The sequence below is a fragment of the Talpa occidentalis genome, unplaced genomic scaffold (assembly GCF_014898055.3).
Source record: "Talpa occidentalis isolate TD23 unplaced genomic scaffold, MPIMG_talOcc4v2.1 talOcc4.16, whole genome shotgun sequence".
NCBI lineage: Eukaryota > Metazoa > Chordata > Mammalia > Eulipotyphla > Talpidae > Talpa > Talpa occidentalis.
In genome coordinates, this window is record NW_023601653.1 from 74,923,675 (window position 1) to 74,951,243 (window position 27,569).

General features: G+C 46.4%; 1 protein-coding gene across 7 annotated transcripts in view; it reads left to right on the forward strand.

Annotated features, from left to right (window-relative positions):
- The window catches only part of CACNA1C (calcium voltage-gated channel subunit alpha1 C), a 561,196-nt gene that overhangs the window by 375,873 nt on the left and 157,754 nt on the right, over positions 1–27,569 (forward strand). For all 7 annotated transcript variants that reach the window (XM_054696576.1, XM_054696571.1, XM_054696570.1 and 4 more), the window contains 2 exons: positions 11,771–11,929; positions 18,433–18,629. In XM_054696576.1, coding sequence (XP_054552551.1) covers positions 11,771–11,929; positions 18,433–18,629 — 356 coding nt within the window. The remainder of the gene's footprint in view (positions 1–11,770; positions 11,930–18,432; positions 18,630–27,569) is intronic.

Sequence of the window (27,569 nt, forward strand, 5' to 3'; positions counted from 1 at the left end):
TCACTTATTTCCACTCTGTTCTTTGTTATTTCCTTCCTTGTACTAACTTTGAGCTATGTTTATTCTTTTCCTAATTCCTTAAGGTATAAAGTTCATTTGTTTATTTGAGATCTTTCATTTATCTTGTGAGATCAACTACTCTCATAGCAACTTTCAAATAGCTAAAGAATTTTTTTTCTCTAAGCTTCTCTTTCCAACCCATGGTTGTTAATAGTAAAATATTAAGTCAACATGAAGGCTGGTTTTTTAATTACTATCATAGCTTTTAATTTATTAGGCACCAGAGAATCTATCATCCCTTTCCTAGGACAACAACCCTCCTTTAATGTTCATCAGACACTTATGAGATGCAGAAATTTATTAATATGGAAATGTTAAATTAAAAATAAATGAAAACTGCTAATGAAGAAGGACATTTTAATAAGAATATGCTAAAAAAATAACACTTGAGATGATAGAAAAATTATCCAGGAAAGAGTTCTTCCTCCCTTAATAGGAAGATTTTTCTCCAATAAGAAAATGCATCAGGCACCCTGGACTCTCAATGTGGCAAATGTACTCCTTCACCCAAGAGAAATACCTGCCTTTCTAGTTCTAGGCCTATTTTCTCTTGAAAAATCACTAAGCCATCAAACCACTAAAAGTGTCTGTTGTTCTATTAGCCGGAATGGAGGCGCAAAGCTTTATCTATGAGATTCAGCACACCTCTCATTTCCAGACAATCCAAAACAGTTTATATACAATAGATTGGAAGTAAACATAAGCCAATAGTGGCAATCTAATGATGATGATGATGATGAAGGCGATGATGGTGGTGATGATGATGGTGATGGTGATGTTGATAATAGTCACAACTACAACATACTAATAGGAGCATTCACTTCTAGAGTCCAGTCAAAGATGACTTGGAAGATCAGAGCCAGAGTTGGTTACTGAGTTAGAATAAAAGGACATTTATCTGATCATTGCCCTGCCTCCCCAGAGGGGACTTCTTCATTCACAAACTCAGATGCCCTCAAATAGTTTAACTCCTCCTGGTTTACATTGATGGCACTACATAGGAAAGCCAATAATACTTTGCCAACTACACCCAGCTCATTGTTCTGTCTGTGCCATTTGCACTGCCACATCCACTCTCTACCCTCTCCAATCTGCTCTTCTCCCTGTGAAGCTAACCATACAGTCTACACCATAAGGCTGTCTTGCTCTCTGGCATCTAGTTGGTTTTAATTAATGGAAAGAAGGGCATGATTTTAGCAGGAAGGAGGAGGGTGAGATCACAGTTTTGTGTCCTCAGGTCCTCCCCTGAAGATCATCTTGGATGAACTCATCATATCTTCTCTTAAAGTGGCCTTCTTCATAGACTGTTCTTCTCAAGCCTGGTAGCCATTAGCTTCTTTCACTTCTTCAGAATCTTCTCCGGAACACCTTCAAGAGTGGTAGCAGACTGCTGTGTGGCCAACCCAGGACACAACACTCTCCCTTGTGGTACTCCTTACTTCTTCCCAAAAGAGCATCAGGTGTTTCAAATTATCTTAAGGCTGCCACCTGTTTCTTGCTGGAACCTACTGTTCTAATATTTATAACCTGATTTCATTCTTTTTGCAAATAAACTTTGATCATCTACTATATCCGATCATAAAGGGGATTTGAATTATACCTTCTATGATAGAACCACTGTGGGTTTCTGAGCAAGGCAATTTCAGGGTGAGAAATGGGACAGTGGTGCAGAATGAGTTAGGAGTGGGGAAAACTGGATACAGGAAGCTCAGTCTATCAATCCAGGTAGGAGACAGTAAGAACAGCAGCGGTAGCAGAGGGGGGAGCAGAGACAATAGATGTTATGGATGAAGAATTGTCTGGGTTAGGTGAAGAAGGAAGCAAAGGTGACTGCCAAGTTTTGAGTCTTAAGGGAACCAGTTTTAGGAAGAAGGTTCTTAGCTGGTAGGGCTACTCAGTAAAATTGTATACCAGCTTTATGGAGAAACAATCTGAAGGCAAAAGAGAGAGCAAAGAATATGTAATTGCAAATTTGGGTTCTTCTAATGGTGGTGACTATTAAATCTTTTGGAGGCAGTGAAGTAAATGAATTTACTGAGATTGTGGAGGAGAGAGAGAGAGAGAGAAAAAGAGAGAGAGAGAGAGAAGAGCAGAGAGACACATACAATGGGTAGAAGACTGCTTGGGTAAAAGGACAGAAAGAAACTTCACTCATTAACCTGGCTCAAGTCCAGCCCTCTGGGAACTGTTCTCATTATCCCAGGTTGAGGTAGCCTCTCCCTCTGTGCTTCCACAGTTTATGGGCATAATATTTAGGAACATTGTCACCTGATTCTGCAGTTAACTGTTTCCATGTCCCCACTCCATCTAGCTGAAAACTCCTCACGAGCAGGGACTGCGTCTGTTTTGTTTTTGTGATATTCCCCAGACTAGACGAGGTCTGGAAGAGAAGAAGGAAGAAGAGAGGTAAAGAATTGTCGAGTTGGAGGAGAATTCAAACCGTACACCCCGTCATGAGGGCCAGGAGAAAAGAGCCTTTCGAAAAGAAGGGAGTAATCAATAGTGTCAAATAGGTCAAGGAAGCTGATGGCCACGACAAAAGCGTGGACTGGCCAGTGGGAAGCCATAAATAACCTTTGAGGATGCCAGCTCGGCCAGAGTGGTAGTGACGCAGGCCCCACTGTCAAGGGGGAATTTAACACTGAGTTTCCTCTACCTGAATTCTGCTGCATTGGGTCTCAGTGTCGGAGTCCCTTCCATAACTCTCCTGGATGGCTGCTCTTGTTGCAGGAAGGAGAGACATTGCATATATCACCCTGCTCCCTGGCAGTGCGGCGCAGGTATGTCTTCCTGTCTCACTCTCTGCAGTGATTGTGAGTTTAGAAAACAGTAGAAATAAGCATTTTCATAAAGAACCCTTTAGGGCTCTCCTACTAGTTAATACATGGTATTTTCTGAATCTAGTGCTGGAGTGACACATTTTCCTGGTTATGTAAACCACCTCGAGTGATGTGACCAGGATCACTGCTTTCACTGAACATTCAGAATCTGCTGACGAGCATCTCAGGGAAGATGGCCGTAGTGTGGGGGGGCCTGCGTTCTCTGGGGTCTGGCTTCCCACGTGTGCTCTGTGCAGGGACACCTTTGGCATCACCCCGGGGCCTGGCCAGGAAAACCAAACTCCCCAGGTAGACTGAACCAGCATCTTCATTTTAACAAGATGCAAGGTGAACTCTGTGCACTCTCACGGCTTTAAGGTTCCACTCAGCCTGACCACTCTTATAGTAAAAATGGCATTCAGGGCCTCCCTGGTGATGCAGCAGTTTGAGTGCCGCACTGCGAAGCTGTCTGCAGCCTCTGCAGTGTAGGTTCAATTCCTGGCCGGCCAGGGAGATACCCATATGGCACGGCAGACCTCTCCTGCCTCACTGGCTGCTCCCCTCAGCAGTGTTCTTGGTCTGTCTGCCTGTTCTGCTCGCTGCTCTGTCTCTGGTGAATCCTCTCACCCTCCTGTGCCTCTGGTCTATACCCCAGCTCTTGTATAAATAAATAAATCTTTAAAAAAAAAAGGCATTCACAGTGAGCCAGACATTGTTCTGAGTGCAGGACAGAAATTAACTTGTTCAGTTCTCATGGCAAACTTATGAGGTAGGTATTGCCACTGTCCTCACTTTAAGATGAGGCCAGATAGCTTGTCTAGGGTGACATGCCAAGCTCAGGTCATGTACTTTCAGGGCAGTGAGGGAGTCAGGATGCAACCTGCTCCTTTAGCCCCAGCACCCCTGTTACTTATAACTGTCCTTTCTTCCCCAGCTCCATGGCAACCGCAGACACTTGCTGGGCACTTCCTAGGTGCTCAGTAGTTCCACAAGCGAGGGGGGCCCCCCTGCTGTCAGGGCTGGCCTGGAAAAAGACAACTTTGACCCTAGAGGAAGAGCTTTCTATGATCTGGGCAAACCAGCTTCCCTAGATTAAAGAAGAGGGTGCTCCTCTCGCGGTGTTTCTTCCAGGGCAAACTTGAGAGAGGAAGTCTCTGAAGAAGGCAAGCCTTACTCTAACCCCCACCCTGGGAGGGGTGGATGTTTTATCTACATTTTCTCAAAGTCTGTGTCCCAAGTCCATGTGAGGCCAATGAGAACGCCAGTAACTCCCCTGGGAAGCGCAGGCTGCACCGGGAATAGAGACTGGCCCGTGGGAAGAATTGACCCCAGGTTTGAGGTGAAGGCACAGCTCTTTCCAGGCACAGAAAGTGCCGGTGGCATCTCCCATTGGCCACCACTCTCTTTCCCTTTGGCTCCATTCAGCCGAGAGCTTGGTGGTGAAGGTGGCCCCAAAACAAGTCAGCAGTGAAGTAGGGGGTTCTTGTCCCATGCCTGCCTTCCTCTGCCCCTGCGATGCAGGAGGGAAGGGTCATTGTAGTGGACGCTGTCACGACAGCCTTTCTCATGCGCTTCCTGAATTGTTTTTTCTGAAAGTAAAAGTGGTTTCTGCTTCCTCCCACTTCAGAGAAGCAGTTGCCCAGTTTCCTACTCTCCTTCCAGTAGTTTCTTTTAAAAGGCAAAACAAAGCCAAGGGGACAGCATTAGGTGGATAAACAGGAGAGCCCCGAGTCTCTCCTCAGTCAGTCAGGCAACCTTCCTCACCTGGAATGTACAAACCCCTCTGCCTGGGCTCATCCACCTGCCCACTCACCTGGCCAGGTCCTCTGCATCTTCATCGTTCAACCTTCAACCTTCAACTCAAGTCTTCCTTCACCCACCTATGCTAAAGAAGGACCCTCCCATTGCCCTGTTCTGTTCCTTTAAAACTCCTAACAAGTTTGTAATTAAATATTGATTATGTTGTTCTTTGATTAATGTTTGGCTTCCACTACGAGCTCTGTGAGGCCTCGGCCTGCAGGCCTCTTATCTGCCGCTCTGCCCTCATCCCTAGCACAGCAGGTAGCCCCAGAATATAACCCAATACACATCTTTGAGTCCATGAAAATTAAGGCACTGTGTTAAGTGATCCCCAAATCCTCTTTATGTTTTCACAAACTTTACATCCGCCCATGAGAGACTGGTATTTACCACCGCCAAGCTAAAGCCAAACTTCCCTCCTCAGCATTGCTGCCTATGGAGTCTGTGATCAAGCCTGTTTGATCATTTCTATTGTTTTCCTAATGTGGGGCTGGAATCCATGGAATCTGAATAATTGTGACATGAAATGTACATTCCTAACCAGCAACAAGAATGCAATAAGTTAATAAAGCTGAACAAGGAATTCAAACTAACAGTAGCAAAAATCTCTATGCTGGTGGTCTCCAATTATTTCTCCCTTTCTCCCTCCAATTTTATACCTTAAAAAAAATTTTAGTGCCTTAAGGCACTTAAGTGTAAATTTTTTAATACCTTAAAAAAATTATTTCTAAAGAGGCGGGAATGGGAGCAGAATTTACATGAAAATAGCAGCGGCTCAGTCTGGCTCTTGACCTGACCATGCTTTTGCACATTACTTCCAGCCCCAGTAAGTTTTCATTTTCCTCTTTTCTCAGTTTCTTACTCATAAAGTCATTTTCAAACTCCTTCCTGCGGCCCTGAGCAGAGCAATTCATCACCAGCACAGGCCTAGTGAGATGCTCCTATAAGACAAGCGGTGTGATGTCCACAGCCATGGATCCATTGTGGCAGACCATCTGAAGGGCACAGAGCACAGACTTGAACCAACCTGGCTGTTTTCAGTCCAATCTCAACACTGTCTTGAAGAAAGATACCAAGATGCCAAGTGTTGCTTTCTGTAATAGATGATTTCTCTTGATCTTTCAAGGGAAAACAGGACGATTTATCTACTTTGATCCTGTGAGCCTTTCCTAAGCTGGAATTTTCAAGTTGGACCTCAGAAGGAATGCAGACATTTGTCTGAGGCCTTACAGCAACATAAGAGGAGGGAGTGGAAAACTACACACACACACATACACACACACACGCACACACACATACACACACAGAGCTAAGCTCCATCTCCATCCTTTCTTTTCCTTATCCCAGCATTGAATGATGTCACTTCCTAAAGCCTGGAAGTTCTGGCAGCCAGGCATCCTAGCAGTCTCCCATCCCCTACGAGGAGGTCACCTGCTCTACATGAGCAGGCCTGGCTGGTTAGAGTATATACTTTTAATTCGTTTATGGAAGCATGTGTTCCAAATTTTTCAGTGTAGTTCTCATGCCAAACATTCTGTCTTATTGTTCCTATTAGGGCACATTCATTTATCAGATCTCACCTCCTGATTTCGGGCTAGAAAATAGGCTCATTGTACTTGTGGGCCTCTTTTAGAGATCTGTGTATAGGGCATCTTATACCATTGATTTGCAAGGCTCATCTGGGGCCCATTTGCTTCTCCAGCATGAACATTCAGCCCTGGAGAAGCACCTAGCTATTGCTAACCAGCCATCAACATGGCCTATCTGAGGGGAATACTTGGGAGAAGAAATGTTGCTGTGTTTTCCAAATTAGAATTTGAGCTAGAGGAGCTGTTTCTGGGACAGCTGTGAGCCAATTGCAAGAAGAAACAATTCAGCATCCAGGCCTTGGGAGCCAAGTTCTGTGTGATGGACTGGTGAGAAGGAATCCTGGCACCATGCCTTCACGCACCAGGCTGGCTTCCCGCTTGTCCCAGGCTGACTGTGAGGAAGGCAGGCAGAGACTAGAAGCCTTTCCTGTACCAGCCTTGGAAACATCTGGACTCTTCTGGAAGCAGAGACTAGGCTCCCTCACCTTCCCTGCAGATGCTGTAAGCATGTGTTCCTGCTTTGTAGGCACAGATCACAGAGGTTGACAGCCACCATCTAGAGGGGATGGGGGCATCACTGCAAAGTGGTGGAGCCCATAGGCTCTGGACAGCAGCCACCTGCGCTGCCCCAGGGCCATCACTCACCAGCTGTGTAGATACAGTCAAGGCACTTGATTTCCGTGGGACTCACTATTCTCATCTGAAATACAGCTAATAATAGTAACAACTTCATAGGGTTGTTGCCAGGAGGAAGTGGAATAATCCAAGTAGAGTATTGAGAGCTGCATTGATCATGGTCAGTCTTCAGAAGGTGTTCATTGAGGCACAGAGGGCTTGGGTGTGTCAGGGCATCCTTCACCCATGGGCTGGATTCCCGTCATAGCACCTCATCTGAGATCTCATTCAGTCAATGCTTTAGTAGCTCTAAGGATGGGGAGCCAATGACCCCTTGAAGCATCCCATCCCACCTTCAAATAGGTCTGTGTCTTGGACAGTTTTTATTTGTATTGAACTTAAATCATTCCTGGTTACTTCCTAGGTGGTCCTAGTTCCATTCTGTGGTCAAGTCAATTCATCCAACTCCTCTTCCTCAAAAGAGCCATTTAAATCATGTGAAAACCATTGATACTGTCCCCCTGCCTGTGCTTTTTTTTCCAACCCACGAGTCTCATATTTTCCTGACAATACACTCCAGTTTCTTCTGAAGATTACTGAATGATACAATTTCCTACTCCATCATTGTGGTTTCTGTGTCCTGAAGGCACCCTGTGTTCACAAATGTGATTTTGCTCCATGTTTATTGAATCACTACTATGTGCTGCGGCACAAAGATGAGAAGACATAATGAGGTTCTAGGCGTTCACAGTTAGGGAATGGCATTCTAAGCAGGTGGAACTGCATGTACTAAGGTGGGAAGCATGAAGTCAGTGGAGTTCAGACAGTCTGGTGTATAGCTGGAATGTTCAGTGCACACTGGAGTCAGCTGCACTCAAACTGTGGGAAGAGGCAGGGGTGTTTACCTGTAGGTGATAGGGAGACACTGAAGGGCTCAGCAGGGAAGCAACGTGTCCTAGTGTGGGCTTTAGTAAGAACATTCCAACTGCAGTGTGGAGATTCTTTTCTTCTTGTTGGTTCCCTGTTTTCTAATCTCTATAAGACGTATCTTCGATTTCCTGTATATTTAGCATATATTGTTCATATAGTGAAAGAATCTTTAAAATCAAACTCATAGGACTTGGTGATTGGTTGGAGGGAGGGGCCCAGGGAGTCCATTTTCTGGCCTGGGTGACCACCCACCTCGAGGGGGCGGGGCGCAGAGCCTCGGGAGCTGATGGCATCCCTGACAGCCCGGGGAGGCCCACAGCAGCTTCCACTTCCCAGGGAGTCTTCGCAGCCTGCTCAGTGGTCTCTGCTTGAGCATACGGGCCTGAAACTCACCTGGCAGTTTACACCCTTGCCTGTACAGCAGACTCAGTCAGAGCTGGTGCTAGCAATGGCATATAAATGGCATTTACTTAGGTTCTAAGTTGTGTCTTTCCTTCAGTAAACATGCTGAGTGCCCACCAGGAGTTTAGCACCAAGCAAGGCCTTAGTGATAAAACCCTGAAAAGAGCAGACACAGTGCCTGTCTTCACCAAACTCAGCCCCAGGTGAGAGACAGGTGCGAATGTTTAAAAATCACTTAGTGAACATATCATTTCAAACTGAGACTAATACTCTGAAAGCAAAAAAGTAAAAGATGGGAGGAAGGAAGGAAGGAAGAGGTTTTAAGACATATAAGAAAGGAACTTTCTCTGGTCTGAGAGCTTCGAGAAAGATACCCGGGAAAAGGAAAGCTTGGGCTGAGAGCCAAGGGTTAACTGGAAGGAATTATGGAAGAGCATTCCAGGCTGAGGGAACAGCATGCACAGTGGCCCTGCAATGGGAGAAAGTAGGACATATTTGAGTCTAAAATTAAAGTTGTTTGACCAGGAGTCCAGAGAATTTGGGGCGGGGGGTGGGAATGGATAGAGAGGTGGGCAGAGCCAGACCCTCCAAGGCCTCAAAGGGCAGAGAAGGGCTCTGGTGGAAGCCCAGATGGGCATTTTCCATCCTGGATCTTCACTGTCCCGTTGCCATGAGACCATGGCACTTGAAAGCCTAGTAACAAAGCCACAAAGCTCTCTCAGGCCTGGGTAACCGAAATTTGGAGGCCCCCTCCCGGCCCCCACTGTGAATAGCACTTGCAACGCTCTTCCCCAGTAGACACCTCTGGAAGTTGCTTTGCAGTTCAACTTTCTCCGTGGCTTCGCATACTTGAACACTAATGTATGTACAACGTGCTAATTAATGGAATCGCTTGGATCTGAAAACATCTTGTTCTAATGGGAGACTGCAAAGCACTCTCATTAATTCACAGGTAAAATCATTCCAACTTTTCTCTTCTTTTATTTTAATTTTTGCCTCTCCCCAGCTTGGCTTAATAGCTGGGGAGAATTCTTCTAATTAACCACATAGCAACCACTCCAGATCACACAGCCCAGTGTCTGGGGAGAGGTCACCGTGCCTTCGGGGCGGTGGGAGGCAGGTGACTACAAAGGTGAGGACCCAGACACTGCGTGATAGAAGGATGTCTGAGGCTGGGAGGCACAGGAGGGGGTCAGAGAGAGACATTCAAAGTGCCCTGGGTGGTTCAGTTCACATAGGTATCCTAATGTACATGCATCAGATGCGGCTCACAAGGTTATCTGATGATGGGACTCCCTGGTGGTGCAAGGAGTTAAGCACAGCACTATGAAGCTATCTGCAGCCTCTGCAGCACGAGTTCAATCCCCGGCCAGGGAGGTGACCCACATGGTGCAGCAGACCTCTCCTGACTCTCCCACTGCTCCCCTCAGCAGTGTATTTCAGTCAGTCTGCCTGTTCTTGTGTTCCCCACTCGGTCTCTGAATCCTCTCACCCCCAACACCTCTGTTCTGTGCCCCAGTTCTTGTATGCATAAATAAATAAATCTTAAAAAAAAAGATTATCTGATGATCCGCCTAAATGTAAGGAAGAACAGCCTGCCCTTCCTCCAACTTCTAGAATGTGAAGACTTGGTGCACTGACTATGGACGGAAAGCTTTCCTTTTCTTTATAAGATTTTATTGGTTTCCCACCGGTTTATAATACTATATAAATGTCAGGAGAAGCAGCGTCTCTGTAGAGAAGTCTCACCCCACCTACCACCCACGTTCAAGTGCCATTCCCAATATCAGATTGACCCCTTTTACCCACAACCCTTCCCCTCAGGTGGCCACCATATTTTTCACAGAATCTAAGAATTATTTTTATTTTGATTTGTCAGTTCATTTGCTTCAATCATTAATGTTCTACATATGGGAGAAACCATTGGGTGATTGTCTTTCCCTTTTGCTTAGCGCAATCATCTCATGTTCCAAAAGGCAGGATTTCATCTTTTTAAATAGTCAAGCAGCACTCCGTTGGGTTTGCAGACCCCAGCTTCTCTATCCAGTCTTTCGTCTGTGGGCACCTAGCTTGTCTCCATGCCGTGGCGATAGTGAAGAGCGCTGCTATGGACATAGGCGTGCATCGTTCTTTTCAAATTAATGTTTTCATATTCGTATAATTGCCCCATAATGGTATGGCTGGTCATGTGACAGCCTTAAAATTTTTAAGGCTTCTCCGTGCCATTTTCCACAGAGGCTGCCCCTGATTTACACCGCACCAAGAGTGCACGAGGGGTCTCTCCTGCAACCCCCTCATCAGTGCGGGTTGTTTCTGGTTTTTTTTGATGGAGGCTGTACTCCCAAGTTGAGGGGGTATCTCCCTGTTCTTCCGGATGTGCATTTTCCTGATAAAACATGAAGATGAGCATGTTTTCATGTCCCTCTTAGCCATGCCAGTATGCTTTCTTGGGACTGAGGATGATGAGAGCATGACTTGCTGTTGACCACCGCTGACATTTGCAAATGAAACTTGAACGAGTGGAGGTCTTAGTGTGTTATCTGTGGTTGAGCTTATAATTAAGGGGCTCCTTTTCCGGCATGAGACAATCCTGCAGGCCACCGGGACCACGGCCCCAGCCCCCACTGCTAAACAGATTTCCTCATTTGCTTCCCTTTTCCCCTGAAATCTGAATACTTAATTTTTTTATTGTGGCAATATATGCATATCAACATTTACCATTTTCACCCTGTTTAGCTGTACAGTTCAGTGACACTAAATGCATTCACACTGCGCAGCCCTTACCACCATCCAGCTCTAGAACTTTCCCCACATTCCCAAACTGAAATTCCATCTCCAATAAACACACACTCACATCAGTGGATTTTTGACTAGAAAGCTAAAATGTCCTGATTCAGACCTGAAGGAAAGAGGCCTTGGGGAACAGATGTTCACCTGCATAATCCAGAAGGGGCTTTCAGAGCCTGAGAAGAGAGGACTTCTCCTCAGTCCTCTCACAGAGGACGCCCAACCCACATGTGTCCCCGGCGGGTGCCGGTTTCTGCAAAGGCCCCACCCTCCCAGGTGCCCAGCGTCAGGCTGCTTCCTGTTTTATAGCAACTGGGCCAACTATTGGCTCTAGTAATCCCACCTTGAGCAATAAGTCTTTGCATGGCTATGTCTAGTCAGAGTAAGTTCCCTTTACTGAGCCCCTGCTCTAGGATTAAAAGATGCTAGATTGTTTCTAAGATAGGATAGCAGACATTAGATAGTTCTGGATGAAACAGCATGTTCTTTTCCCTTGGAAGTACAGCATCTGCCAGCCCTTTCATTTGGATGTGCCTCCAAGAGAGAGCTGGCGTTCTGCCAAACTGGGTTTCAATCCCCTTCTGTCACTCTTTGACTCTGTGACCTCGAACCTCAGTTTCTTCATTTAAGACACCGATGTATGTGATGCATCATTGGTGGAGCTGCTAAGATGTCTTGAGATTGTGTCAGTACCGCATCGGCGCTAGCCCGTGGCTTTGCCCACAGGAGCGGAGGGTCTCACTGGTGTCTGTGATGTTGTCATTGTAGGTCTCCAGGTGGTTCTGAACTCCATCATCAAGGCCATGGTCCCCCTGCTGCATATCGCCCTGCTCGTGCTGTTCGTCATCATCATCTATGCCATCATCGGCCTGGAGCTTTTCATGGGGAAGATGCATAAGACCTGTTACAACCAGGAAGGCATAGCAGGTAAGGGACGCTGCCGAGTGACCAGCTCCCAGAAGCTTCACTGGCTCATAGATACTTCCCATCATTCAGCTGGGGGTGCTGGAGCCACTTGGCCAGCAGTAACGGGGAGGCCCTTCTATTTGAGCACCTTTGTTTCCATACCATGTTGAAGTGAGAGGCAGAGATTGGTATTCTTTTTCTCTCCGTTTTAATTTTTATTTTTACTAAAATAGATCTCTACTAAAACAGGGAAGTGTACGTTTTGTCCAGCACTACTACACTTTGTTGAAATGAAGGAGCTGTGCTATTCTAGAAACAACACTTAGTCAACCTTGAATATTTTAAGAGTCATAACTACCCTGGTGAGAGTGTTGCTGCTTCATCAATCCTTCTGTGAGGCTTGTCACCAAAAGCCCTTTCTGGAAGGCAGTTCTGCCACAAATCAGCCGGCCCGGCTGGCCCATTCCCAGGCTGAGTCCTCCCCATGCTCTTGAGACTCATCCTGACTCCTCTGCTCTTAATGTTTTCCGTCCTCCCTTCAGAAGCAGAAACCCCACCCACCCACCCACCCATCTCAGGGTGGAGGGAGAATGGTAGGAGTGGAATCAGCTCTTGTCTGCACCCAAATTTCCTTGCCCCAAGGAGAGGGTTTCATGCAACCTCATGGCCTCACAGTCCTTTCTGAGACCTCTCTCCACATTCTTCCCACAAACCAGCAGATTTAACAAGCAGCGCTGGCTCCCTCAGCACATCCTGTGTAAGCCTAGAGTTTTGACCTGTGGGATCTACAACAAACTGCTCTTCTAAGTTACTAAAATCTCAGCTTGACCTCTAAAATAAACATTAATTTGAAATTGACAAGGCTTTTAAAGAGGCAAATAAAGTAATTTAACACAAAAACTCACTGAAAAAAAATACCCCCAAAAGGAGTTAGCGGTGTTAGGTTTATGTGATTTTTGTTTTCAAATAAGCTCTTTCATCTTAGTTCTTGGCATCTTGGTGGAGAAAGGGGGGCATCTATCTGAAGCATTAAAGGATACCTCGTTTTTCTCCAGCAGTACTGCATCTCTTCCCATTCAGTGCAAGCATTAAATTAAACTTGACCCCTCTTGCTTTGATTGGGGGGGCAGGCAGGGGATGAGAAGGGACAACAAACAGTGAAATGGGTCGTTCACATTCAGAAACCAAAAATAGGTCACGTGGTCTCTATGGTCCTGTTTGACTGGATAGGTTGGCGACACAATTGCAAGATTTCTGGGTCCCTGCCCGCCACCTGCCCCACCCCCAGCCACAAACAGACCAGAATGTCTACAAACCTATTTGTACAACTACTAATTTTTTTTTAAATTTTAATTCTTTTGACGGAGGATCTTTTTAAGAGGGACTTTTTTTGGTCCACTCTGGGGGCACTTTCCAAATTACTTAGGTCATCGCTGTATAAAATAAATTGTCATGTTTAAAAAAATTAGAAGCTCTTTAAACTGGAACCAACAAATCTTGTTTTTGCTAAAATTCTGAGATTTCAAGCCTTGCTTAAAGAAACACCGAATAATACTGTGAATAAGCTTTTCCCCTTTAATTCAAATCCCCTTCCTTTTGTTCATTTCGACCTGTAGCTAGCCCTGAGCCTATAAACAGATGTCATGTAGCCTTATTAGAACTCATTCTGGGACCTTCTTAGGAACTGACTGTGCATGTCAAAGTTTGTATAGTTGGACTGAGATGCTCAATGACTCTCTTAATCTAAGCTCCTCAGACAGCCACGGGAGTGTTGATCCTCAGAGATCTCCACCAGTTCAGCATTGCTGATGCCATTGCTGATGCCAAGAGCTCTTGCCAACACCATACCAACAGGGCAAGAGAGAAATGGTGGCATTCTTCCATAGAACCAAAGAGGTCAGCTCTTCCCTGCAACTACGTGTCTGCTCCACTAAACTCAGTACTGCTCCCCCAAATTACAGATGGTTCCTACTGCCCTACTGGAGAATAGCAAACATATGCTTTCAATTGGTGGCAGGACCCTCTACCTGCTGACCAGCGTCCTGAGCTTTGCTTGGGACTCACTGGGCTTTGTTGTCAGGACTTCAATGGCCTCAGCAGAGAGACAAGGGGCCACGAATGGGAGGCTCCTCTGTGCCCCCAAGACAGTCTGGGGAAGAGACCACCTCAGGTCTGCTGACACTTTCAGTGGCCGCCCCGCACCTCGGGGGAAGACCAGAATCATCCACCACTGGAGTTGCCCACTTAGGGCCATGTTGCTGTCCATCCCTGAGGGTCAAACCCAGGAGGAGGACCTGGTCCAATGCACCTTCTGGTTGAATCACTTCTGTGGTAGGTGTTGCCTGTACCTGCAGCTCAGAAGACAAGTTGGCCCCCATCACAGGGACCCAGGGTGCTGGAGGACGGATTTTGAGAGAAGTGTTCCAGGAAGGAGCAATGCCAGGCTCCACCGGGAAGGTGACCTCACTCTGTGAGGAGCCAGCCTCCCTGCTGAGAAGAGGGGCCGAGGACACTTGGCTGCAGAAGCCTTTCCTCTCCCGCCTGCAGTCAGGAGATGCTCGTCTCAGTCACATTCCTGAACTCGCCATCCTGTCGCTCTCGACAGCACATGGTACCACCATCATCAGGGCCTCTTTGGTCCACAGTGACAGAGGGAATCCAGACACAGTCCACACAGCCATGGAGTAGGAGACTCCAAACCTGCCATCTTTGAAGCCAATCCCCATGTGATTTGGAGAGATTTTTTTAATGACCTTTAGAATGGGTCCCTTTTTTTTTTTTAGACTTTGGATTGAATTTCCATATTTTCCTGCAAAGTTAGATTACGCACAAGTGCTGTGAGTCCTCATGGTCAATTTTGAGTGGAATTTACATGATTTTTCTCTTTATACTATCAGATTATTTCTTAGGCTGTGAATTTCAAGTACATGTCAATTTTAGAATACACTGGATTTTGTACCAAGTTTGCCATCAAATCCTTGCAAGAAAGCTCTGGACCTGGCCAGACGAACTATTGTTCTGCTTCAAGGCTGCCCTTGCAGTCCCCAGAAGAGATGGTCTCAGAAGGGGCCATTCCCCACCTCCCAGCCCCAAGGCTGTGCAAGGCACCTTTCTCGTTTCTCAATGGAAACATCACCATCTGGCCACACCTTTTGTTTCTGGTGGTCCCATCTGTGTGATGGTGCTCTGAGCCAGGTCACTCTGAATAGCTCCCCCAAACACAGTCATTACCCCTGGGACTGGCAAAGAATTGGTTGGCTAAAACCTAGAAATGAAATTACTCTCATTCTATTCACTCCTTAAAGTTGGGTCCTACAAAAGTAATTGATTTTGTCTTCGGTGAATTCTCCTCGGAACCCCTAACTGGCACTCTCCCAGGATTTCATTTTCTTGCTGGTATTAACTGCCTTTCTGAAATCACTCCTAATCTTTGCCTCCATTATTTTACCGCAAACTTAATTTGAACTTTCCAGAATGACTCTACTTCTTTTCGTCTCTGTTTTAAAAATGTGGGGCCCACAGAGCTTTGTTTCTCTCTCCCACCTCATGTTCCCACTTCCCTCCCTGGGACTTCATGAGTCTGCAGAAGAAAACCAACCCATGTTCATGGTTAAGCTGATTTCCCCTCACCCTCGAGTGCTTGTCACTAGGACCTGTGTGTGTGTTCACATTTTTCAAGTGTTCCCTCTTATGCTTTTTATAGATACCTATTTTTACCAGATCATCATGGCTTCTTAATTGTTCTCAAATCTTTTTTTATTGTTGTTTAAGACAGATTTAAAATAGCAGAGTGGTGCTTAAGCCTCTAGATAATCTTTCAAAACCGCATCCCTTTCTCCTTTATCAACAAGACCACTTCCCCTTGATGCCACTTTCTTTTCAACATATATTTGTAAAATTCCAAAATATGTTTTTCATCCTGGAGGACACTCAGACCTCACTCTGGCAACCTTCATCTTTTCCTTATTTCTGCCTATTTCAGGATTTGAAAAGGCAGGGGAACTGTCAGATGAGGAGTCACAAAGCAAAGATGAGCAGCATCTTTATTGCGCTAAAAAGCAAAACAAGAGAAAAAGAAACCCAAGTTCCCCATTGTTTGTTTTTTCACCTTCTCTTCTTGTCCCCGCTTCCATTTCCTCCCAGCCCTTTTTTCGTAGAGGCTGAACACAGCTCTCCAGAAAGCCATCATTAGAATGGATGCGAAGCCAGCATAATTTATCATCTGTTAGCTTCTTGATTTACCTGTCTCTCAACTCTCAACATTTTTAGGTGCTTGGCATTCACTTTTTCTGTATTCTTTGGGTTTGGGCTTCACTCTTGTTTCCCTCCTTTTAGAACTTCCCATTGTTTAAACTTGCATTCAGTCCCCAAAGACTTCAAAATACCAAGAGTCACAAACAATTGAGTAGGGATCATCTACCTGCACGGATTCCTCCTGGGAGCCCTCCTTGGAGCGGGGGAGTGAGGCAGACACTGTCATTCCCCCAACAGTTCAGGCAGCAGTGATATAGACCTTTACAGCTGGGTCAGCACGGAAAGGCTCCCCCACAACCTGAAGCCCCAGGTCAAGAACAAGCCAGGAAGCAGCATCATTCACAATAGCCCAAACCTGGAAACAGTCCATGCGTCTATCCGCTGGTGAATAGATAAACATACAATGAAATACACTGTTCAGCAATGAAAAGGAGCAACCTGGACTCTGTTGCATTATCAGTCCAGGATGGATCAACCTCAAAAACATTATGCTGAGTGACAGGAGATGGACACCAAAAGCCACGTCTCCTATGACTCCATTTATATGGCATTTCTGACATTTCTAGAAAGGCAGCGCTATAGAGACAGAAAGCAGATCAGGTTGCTAGGTGCTGGAGATAGGAACAGAAATTGACTGCAAAGAGACACCGGGGAATTGGGGGGATGGGGAAATGTTTTCAGAAGGATTGTGGTGATGACTGCACAGCTACATAAATTGACGGATTTTACATTGATGAATTGTGCAGCATGGAGATTGTATTTCAATGAAGCTGCTAAAAGAGAGAGGAAGAAAGCCAAGAAGACACGATCCAGCGTAATTTCTCAACCATGCTGCTTAACACATTCTCCTAAGAATTATCTCTCCGTTAAAGATTAATATTTCTCTTCCTGTCTTCCTCTGGGAGTGAGCACTTCCAATTTGAAACCACAAACTAAGAAGCAGCCAACCAACCAATGGTCCCCACACGGAGGTAACTGGAGACTTGGGATTATTCTGCTACATATGAAATAAGAAAAGGGGCTGAATGGCTAGTTCCTTCTAGGTGAAGAACCACAGCAAATTCTCTCCTTGGAGCCATATTTTCACTATTGCTAGAGGCAATCGTTTGTTTGTTGAAGCTGGGGTCTATCCTGTATATTACTGTTACTTTCTATAAGCACAAGATGATGTTCTTAATTTTACATACTTCTGTGAGTTCCACACTCGAACTTTCACAGCTGAAGCCAAACTTGCCCAGTATTTTACCCTAATGGGAATTCTTCAATCAGTCAAGTCTTACTGAAATGTACCTACTCTGATATAGACTTATCAGTGATCTCCAAACCAAATATATAAATTATTTCTTAACTCATTCATTTTTTAGTAGCTAGTCCCACCATATGGAACTAGCCCAAACACTGTCTGAAGCCACAGTAGATACCTTACACTGTTTCCTGCAAAAGCCTTGTCCAGAACTAGGGACTCCTGTCACCCACTACCGCTCTGTCTCCATTAGAGGTCAGAAGATGGTTCTTCTCTTCAGAAAGCTCTTAATGCTGGAGAGCAAAGGGCAGAACCCACAAGACGCGCATAAAATACTGGTGTTCATCCTCAGGGTGGTTAACAAGACTAACTGTTGTTATTTCCCCTGCAGTCAGGATTTCTTTTTTATGGTCCATCTGTGTAAGGCTTCACCACAAAGTGACTCGCATCCCTGATAATGTACCATGTGACATGTAATGGACCCATATACACTCAGAAAGTGGTATTGGATGGGATCTGTTGGCCAATTATGTGAGAGTCTTCCAATCAATATTGCCCTCACTCTAAACTCCAATTTTCCAATGGAAATATCTGTAGCTGCTTTAGCACCAGAAAAAGAAGAAAAGGTGGACTTTCCATCATTTTCCAGAACATTTTCCATTCTAAGTGGTTTCTACATTGTTATTTTTTGAGAAGTCATTTGACTATCATGATGCTGACATATTACCACCAGGAGGGCACTGGCCTTACTATTTTATTTAATTTTATCACTGAGGTTAAAAGCAGTTTTACCCAACAATTAACTCAAAGTACTGATTTTTCTAAAGCGATGGTAGCCTAAAATAAACCCTGGTTCCTCACATTGTTTAGTTTGTATGGCATGGGGCACTCATCAAAACTTGCTCTATATGGTGGTTACTGTGGCTGTTTACCTGCTCCATGGAACTCATCCTGCCACTTTTCTCCCTGACTTCTCTCTCCTTTCTCGCCCACACCTTCCCCCTACCTTCTCTTCCCCCCATTTGAGATGTCCCAGCAGAAGATGATCCTTCCCCGTGTGCTCTGGAGTCAGGCCACGGGCGGCAGTGCCAGAACGGCACGGTGTGCAGGCCGGGCTGGGACGGGCCCAAGCATGGCATCACCAACTTCGACAACTTTGCCTTCGCCATGTTGACAGTGTTCCAGTGCATCACCATGGAGGGCTGGACAGACGTGCTGTACTGGGTATGTACTCAAGCAGGCAGAGAGTCCCGAAGGTGGTGAGGCTTTCCGCAATGTCTCCCTTTTGCATCCGCCCCATGATTTGTGGGTCACATAGATACCTTGATGGAATAGTTGATGAGTGTCTTTGATTTCTTTATTCTTCCAGACAAGACCTGGAAGAATAAAATATTCACCCTGATGAGTCCCTCTCTCTGCCCACCAGCATAAGAGAAAGGCTCTTGGTTTGTCCTACCCAGATGAGAAACACTGGTATGCAGCGTTGCTCTGTGAATGAGCTGGCCAGGCCGGACACAGGGATTCTGTCCAGCGCCTCTTCCCATTGTAGTGCTCCTTCTATTCTTATCCTTGTCTTACCTCTGTCCCCAAAAGAGAGCTGGAGGGTATCCTTATTCATCTTTAGGGCTGATGAGAAAAATCAGATCTGACCTTCTAAAAAGATACTCTATGAAGAAACCACTTTTTAACAAACTGTGTTGCATTATGGCATGCAATTGTATTTTTATTTCTCGTGTTAATCTTACCTTATCATTTTAGAATAGTCCATCAGGGGAATGCATTGTCATCATTTTCAGCACTAACAAAACACTCTGCTGGTTATTTGATGATATCTAGAAGTACCACTTCTTGATGTCAACCAGTAAATAGTACATCTTATTTTACAATAACGATGCCCTTATTATCCAGCAGCCAACATTACTTTGCCAACCTTCAAGCTGTTGAAGTGCCAGACTTTTATACAGCCTGCCCCATAGGCAAATACACACACCATACTTGAGCTGTCTCCATTCTGGCAGAATCCATTATTTGTAAAAACTCCAGAAAATATAATTCTTTGTAGTAGCTCCTTCTTCAGCATGTGAAATGACTTGCCAGGATACAGTGCTGTTCTCCAACATTTGGGTGAAAAAATGCTTGTTGCCAGTCTTGGAAATGCCATCTCACCCAGAGTTTTGCAAATAGTCAGATTTATTTGGCCACCCTGAAAACAATCTAAGAACCTGTCTAGGGAACAGTGTCTACACACTGAGGCAGGAAGTAGTGAGAAGCAGGGAGTGCCTTTCATGGAGCAGGGCTGCCAGCTAGGAGGAAACTGATGCCAAGAGAGGTGTTGACTTCTTCCTGAATCAGAAGGAAGAGTTTTGGAGATATGATACCGTGAATTGTATCTTCTCGTTGTTTTTAAAAGCACCATGTCCTATTGATTCAAAATCCTTTTCTCAGTTTTTTGTGTTAGGGTTGACATGCCAAAAGCCAGTGTTGCTATGAAATGTGTACCTCTCTGCAAATAACTCCTTGAGACTTGCATGAGTACTTTGTACCCAGCAAACATTTATTGAGCATCCCTTACGTGCCAGGGGTGCCCCTCGGTACTGAGGATTCAGACATAATTACATCCAGTAAACCGCAAAGCTCAGTCTGGAAGCTAACTAAATTCTCAGCCGAGTAACACCAGGACAGCTGGAGCCCTCCCTGGTGGAGTGGCCACGTTGTGATTCTTTTCCAAAGAAGTTCAAATCAGCCCTCTCCACTAAAATGAAACATTGGGAAAAGGTCTCTTGGGCCCATGCTCCATAGGAACTTAGTTTTGAGTAATTTAGACAAAGAGAAGGAATCGAATCTATTTTACTTAGTCAAATTCACTTTATTTAGCAAAGCAGAGCAAACCTCCAAGGTCTTCACTGGTTCTTTAGCGTTGGGTAGACACTTCTGAGCAGCCAGGAAAGAACCTTGACACGCAGGAAGTTTCCGCCATGGACCTTAAAACATATGATTGAATGGAGCTATGCTTTGGAGCCGCATGAGCTTCAAACCTATGCCTTAAGTTGCTAGAGAAACGCCTTCCATGGCATTAAATGGAGGGCAGGGTGGCAGTGGGTGGGTGGGTGTGGGGTTGGGGGGAATAGGTATAATTTACTTTGCTGATGGCCCTGATGTATTTTTGTGATCTTCCTTCATCACTCCCTCCCTCTCCCCCACCACAAGCCATTGATATCCCACCAGCCAGATGTGACCCACAGAACTACTGTCATAATGACAGCCAGAGTGGGGAATGAGAAGAAGCTCACAACTGCAACCACCAATTTTCAGCAGCTGTGTTGTGCTTTCTCCCCTGGGGTGTGTATGACAGAGCGCAGACTGGGAATGGAAAAAGTATCAGAGGTGAAGGAACAATCCCAGGCTTATGGGACATGCCTCTCTTTGATTTTCCCAGCACCTTTCTGACATGGCCATGGTGTGTGTGTGTGCACGTATGTGCACGCATGCACATGCACATACACACACACCTAAAGTTGAAACCGAACCTCCTACTTGGGTATCCGTGATGGGAATACCTCCCAGCCCATTGCTCCTGCTTTCAGACCATTTCTCTAATTGCTCTGACCTTTCTATGGCCACTTCTTACTTCTTCTTGCTCTTTCTTCCTTCCTTCCCCTTCAGCATTTCTCTCCCTTGTCTCTAGGTCTGTATCTCTAAATCCACAGACTGTAAAATCTCATTGCACTTTAGAATTTAAATATGGAGTTTTCTAAATTCACAGCTGCCAAGACCTCCCTCCAAGCCTTTGAATTAGAAGTTCCAGAGTTAGTCCCCAATATCTGCACTTAGTAAAATGTCCCTTAGTGATCCTGATGCCCATACTGGAGTTTGAAAACCCTTAAAAGTCAGACCTATTGATTCTGTGTGGTATGCTTTGATACCACTGGGTTAGAACCAGCCTAGAGAGAAAATTCCCATGGAAATTGGAAAGTAGGGTCTTCCACTCAAGAATACATTCTCTTCAAGCTCGAGGGGTAAGTCTGGAGCATGTGGGAAGAAGCAACTAAGATTTCAAGTAGAGCAGTGAATGAAAACCTCAGAGCTGGGTTCATTCTGAACTGCCAAACAGCTGGTTAAAAGTTCCAAATGGTTTATAAACTTATCAAAAAGAGAACTAGCAACTCTTCAAAGCTTTTATCTATTTACTTATTAGATTTTATTGCATTCATGTCACTGGTAGTAGATGAGTCCTTGTTATTTAATAGTTTGACTTAACAAGCACTTATTGAGCATTTACTGAGTTTCCAGGACTGAGCAGGTACTGGAGTAGGAGAGGTAAGGAGAGAGGGGAAAAGCTGCTCTCAAGGAGACTGGGATCTAATGGGAGAGATAGGAGACAAAGAAGCGTGACTCTCACACTCCAGGAGTCCTAGGGGCTGCCTGGCCCAGAGCACTTCCGGTTGAGGTGGGTTTCACTGACCTTGAAGCTGGATAAGGAGCAAGAAGTGTGAGCCAGCTGTCCCCTGCACGGGTGTTCCTACCTGGAGCCACCTCCCCACTCTCCAGGCACTAACCTCCCCTGGGATGCCAGTGTGTGATCCCGCCTGAGTTTAGCGATTTTCTAAAATAGATTTGAGTTCATTTTGTTGGCTTGCCTTTATGCTGGAGGCTGTTGTGTCTTCTCTGCACAATCCAGGCTTCTGTGTGTGCCCGGAGGCATGGACAGGCTTGTCTGCGCAACAGAGAGCAGGGAAGGAACAGAAAGGAGTTGGCTGAAAGCCATTCTCTGACTTGCTGCTCACTCAGTGACCCATGGGGGAACACCCATGTCCCAATAAGCAAGGTGACGGAGGTCACGAGTAGTCACAGATTGATCGAGCGATGGCCCAACAAACCTAGTCCTCTAACTACACTCGTGTAAAAAGCACTGTGACCTTTATGGCTTTACACCTCCTGCCTTTAATGGCAAGTGACAGCCTTGCTGACACTAGCTAGTCTTTTTAGACCCACAGTGCCTGTGCCACCAGCCTTAGAAGGGGAAGTGGCACAAGTTGAAAAGTCAGGGAAATCAGCTGGGCTCGAAAGTGGCCTTGAGGGAAGAGGGTGTTGTTTCTGCTATGCTTTAAATTTTTGTGGGACAATCCCTCAAATGAGGGATTTGAAGGTTTGAGGTTCCCCTTCAGAGAATTAGTTAAAGGGCCTTCTGCATTTTTATCCAATATTCCCTGTGCTGTCTACAGACTCTGGGAATAGTAAACGTGTGTTCAGCGAAGGCTGGTGTCCCGCTGTTAGTTCCTTAGCATTCAAGGCCCAGTGGCTGCAGGTGGTGGATGTCAAGGTGCCTCTCATGTGCCTCCTTCAGCAGGTCACTCAGCCGCCTTTGTTATAGTCTGAGAAACATCTAAATGGAATGATTTGAGAGGACGCACCCTCTTTCCACCTTTAAATAAGGATGTCAGCAATCTGGGTCATTTTTTTAAAATATGTCTTTATTTATTCTTTCTCTTCTTAATAGTTCCTTTCCAGCTGATTTAAGATATTAATCTCATCACTCCAGGCATTGCCCTACTTCAGAGCCACCCAGCATTGGATGCTCTACCCCGGCTACCCCCAAAAGTAGGTGGCCTAGAATCAAGAGGAGTAGGAGAGGAAGCACTTTCCTTTCAGGACAGAATCAGGGAGACCAGAGAATCATTGCATCGAGAGAGTGAGGGCGTCTCAGGACCACCTTGGAAGCCTGATAATCTCTCGTCTGCCCTCCTACATCCCCCTACCTTAAACCTCTGAAAAAATCAGCCCTCAGCCAAGGAAGAGACCCAAGCAGAAATGAAGGCCAAGGGAGAGGTGGGGAGCAGAGGTCGACAGGCTGAGGTGGTATCTGGGGATATGTGTGGTCACGAGGGCATCTGTGGGTGTCTGCAGGTCGTGGGGTATCAGGAGGTCATCTGTGGGAATATACAGGATAGGAGGTCTGTAGCTCCATCCATCTGAGGTCCTTGACACCAGCAGTCCCTCACTCTGTGTATGGCACAGAGGAAAGAGCACCGAAACTAATCAAGGGCTCAAGGAAATCTCCAGACTAGCGGTGAGTTGGTTCACCAGAGATGTGGCCAGGAGATTGCATTTTCTGGGAGGCTAAACATTCACAAAATGTAGGGGGTATGAGGAACCAGTCAGAAGAGCTTTCACTTCGGGGGACTGGGTAGCATCACTCACTCACCTGAGGAGGGTGAGGAGGCCTGTGATCCCAGAAGGAGGTGGGGAGCTGCTGAGAACACATCAGCTCTGCCACTCTTGCTCCCCTAACCATGCCTGGGAAAAGCCCTTCCCAGGGTTAGCACAGAGCAGGCTCGAGGATCAGTGACTCAGGGTCTGTCCATGCAGGTGTGCGCAGTGTCCCTGCCTTTGCTCCAGTGAAAGTCCACAGTTCCATCAGCTTTTCCTGACCTGCCCGCCCTCCCCAAAGAGTAAAGAAGCACTAATTCCTGACGAGGAAGGGACTTCTTGTTGATTTTCACTGGCAAAGGGGCCGCTCGAACACCAAAGCCTTCACATGACCTCAGGTGCAGGTTCCCTGGAAGTTTCTTTGCAGGCACTTTCTCCCATCTCAGGGCTGTTTTCAAAGTTGTTGCTTCCCCCACACTCAGAACACAATGCCTTACACGTAGTAGGTGCTCAGTAAGTACTTGTGGAGCGAACGCGGACTATGACTTAACTGCCGCAGCCCCTGACATGAAATATGGCCTAAGAGCCATGGTTCCCACGCCTTCCCCTTCCTGTCTCCGTCCCCCGACCCTGCCCCTTCTTGTATCGCTGCAGTTTTGTTTCCCTCCTCCTGGTTGTGATGACTTTTTCTGAGCTCCCCGCGCCTGGTGTGGTTTTCTTTGCATCCTTGGCTCATGTTCTGGTTAAAGGCCACTCCCAGGCTCCCTGTGACGGGGGCAGGGTCTGACCCCCAAAGACCTTTCTGCCCTGCCTCTCCTAACAGCTGCTGTTTTGCTGGATATTTTAATGTCTTCCGCCACTGGGAAAATCCTCCATCCCAGAGCCAGACTAGCTTTACAGCTGTCCCCTCTATTTTTAACAATTGCCAAGTTCCTAGGAAACCCTCATTCCCAGCACAGGCTCACACGGCCTCTGGGCTGCCTTCCTGCTCCTGACTCCCTTTGCCTCGGTGGCCCTGCTCTGCAGAGCTTGCCCAGTCCTGCCTGCTCCGGCCCTGGCCACTGCTCTGTGTGCTGACCCGACCCAGCACGTTTCCTCCCACAGCTGCAGCTACACCTCCCCTGGATGGCCTGATATGCCTGCCTCCTGCTGGCCCTAGCTGCCTGTTTACAGCACAGTGCCCGGCACCTGTCAGCTCACTCGCTCGCTCAGCACACACTTCCTGAGCACCTGCCATATGCAGGGTGCTGGTCTATATGTAAACAGCACGGACTGCAACACCTGTCTTTGAGCGGCTTCCATTCTAGCACAGAAGACACACGATGTCGAGCAAATGACCAGATTATCCAGTTAGAAGGGGGAAAGTGCTGTGCAGAAAATAGCAGGGGAGATACAGGAGTGGAAACTCATGTTAAGTTGAATCTCATTAGGACGTGGTTCCAAGTGTGCCAGTGTGCCTTTCCTTGCTGGCTCAGTCCTCACCAGTGATTCCCAAGCCCCTGACACAGTCGTGCTGTGTGCTGTGACTGCATTTGGTGCCCCCCCTACCCAAGATAGTGTGGCCCCCATAGACATTCATGGATTTGCAAAGAACATATTGGCATGTAACACATCAAATCGGTCAGACTAGGTTGTGGGTCTCTTGGTACTTCTCCATCCTTTTTATTCACAGCACACAACATAATATTTTTCCAGCATACTTAGCTGGGTGGAAAGGTTTCTCCGAGTCTGAGAAGCCCTGCGGACTGAGGGCATTGTTATCCAGCACATCTGTAATTCACTCAAGGCGCCTCAGAGTAGTTAGCAAGTGCCAGTGGGTTTAGAATGACTTGCGTGATCAAGAGACAGAATGACAGGGCAGAGCCCAGGAATCTGCCAGAAGTTTCTGATGCTGGTGGTCTTTGGGCACACTGCTGTGCAGCAGAGCAGAGGCTATGTCATGAGCCACAATATTTGTCGTGTTATTTTGAAGTTGGAAACTATGGAGAGTGATATAAATCTGTGATTCTCAAACTTTAACATGCATCAGACACTTATTGCACGTGTCGCTGGCCCCCAGATTTCCAGAGTGGGGTCCATGAATATGTATTTTTAAACAAGTTCCCCAATGATGTTGATACTTCTGGTCCACAGGACCAGACTTGAGAACTGCTGGTGTAAATCATTCAGGAAGCAAGTGTGTGTACTTGGGAATTTGTGTCTCTGTAAGCTAACATCACAAGGACAAAGTCAAGGTTTCTTTTTAGAAAGATAAGACTAAAGCCTGCTTAGTCTAGACAGAAAGCATCAGAAGAAACAGATTTGAAAAACTAAATCAGAATACATTTCCTCTTTGATAAAATCGCTGCTCTGTGACTTATCACATCTACCCTCTGGCCAGTGGCGTGGTGGTAAATGTTGCACAACCAGTTCTGAGGGGCAAAGGGTAGAGGTGGGGCTGATCTGTATCACCTGCCCATTTCTGAACATACAGTTGGGAAGAGAGACACACGGTAGCTCTCCAGAGCCCATAGGAACCAGCTCTAGCACATAATAAGTTCATTCATTCACTCAGCAAACACATACCGTGTACCCCCATGTGCCAGGCGCTGTCTTCAACTACTGTAGAGGCTTGCAACCTTTCCAGAATGTTGCCTTCATTCAGTAAGTTATAGGTCACAGTTTCCAGGTTAAAGACTTTCATCTAGACTATGTTCTCTAAATACATGAAACTAAAACAACCGAGTCAGTGTGGTTATCCTTACGGGCCTGTGGCCAGTAGTGCTTTTTTAAAAAAAATAATAATAATAAGCTTTATTTATTTATGCATATACCACAAGATCTGTGGTATAGGCCAGAGATATGGGGGTGAGAGTAGTCACCAGAGACAGAGTGGGGAGCAAAACAGGTGGATTGACTGAAACTCAATGCTAAGGGGAGCAGCAGGCGAGACAGGAGAGGTCTGCTGCACCATGTGGGTCACCTCCCTGGCCGGGGATTGAACTCATGCTGTAGAGGCTGCGGATAGCTTCACAGTGCTGCATCTGAATCCCTTGCGCCACTGGGGAGGCCCGGCCAGTAGTGCTTATGAAGCCCTGGAGTTTCTCCTCTACATTCTTGACTCAGGGTGGCAAGTCCCTTAAGAAAATCTCCTAGCCACACCTCCTCAGAAGTTCTGGATCTCCAGCTCTATCAGAAATAGTTTGAGGCACTTCCCATAGCAAGATCAGGGTGCCTTGGGGTGCAACAGAAGATTTCATGACCTCACGTACCCACCTGAGCTACCACCATCCGTGCTGAAGAAATTATTTTGTCGGTAACCCAGCTTCTTAGACAACTGAATAAAAAACATTGAGGAAGTTTTTCTGGTTTGGAAAATAAAGCAACAGAGAACCAGATAGGTTTCCTCTTGAGGCAGACCTTGCAAAGAGCCCTGAAGTTGAGGTCATGGTCCTGGGGCAGTATCCTGAGTATAGATGATGATGCCAGGGGTGACAACGGCTCCCCACCCACAAGGGCAAAGAACCAAGGTCAGCTCCCTTAGTGCCCTCCAGCTTCTGTCCACCCCTTTCACCTGCCTCCTTGCTGTAACTCAAATCTGCTTTCTCTCTTTCCTAACTTTCCTTCATCTTTCCAGATGCAGGACGCTATGGGCTATGAGTTACCCTGGGTGTATTTTGTCAGTCTGGTCATCTTTGGATCCTTTTTCGTTCTAAATCTGGTTCTCGGTGTGTTGAGCGGGTAAGCTGACTGTTTCTGTGAACTCCTTACAACGCAGCTGAGCAAGGGCCCGGGGTCACTGTGTCCATCGCCAGGATCCTCAAGGACGGGACCCTAACAGGCCCAGCAAGTCCGGAAACAAAAGTCTCCGTCTAACCACAAATTCTGACCCATCGGCTGGGCAGGCTCTTTGGCCTGTGATGTGCACCTCGAGGCTCCCAGGTCCCGGCGCTGCCGGGTCAGCGCCTGGGACTCGGCGATGGACGCTTGGCCGTGCTCAGCTGCTGAGTGTGCCTCACTAACTATCATTCCATTCTT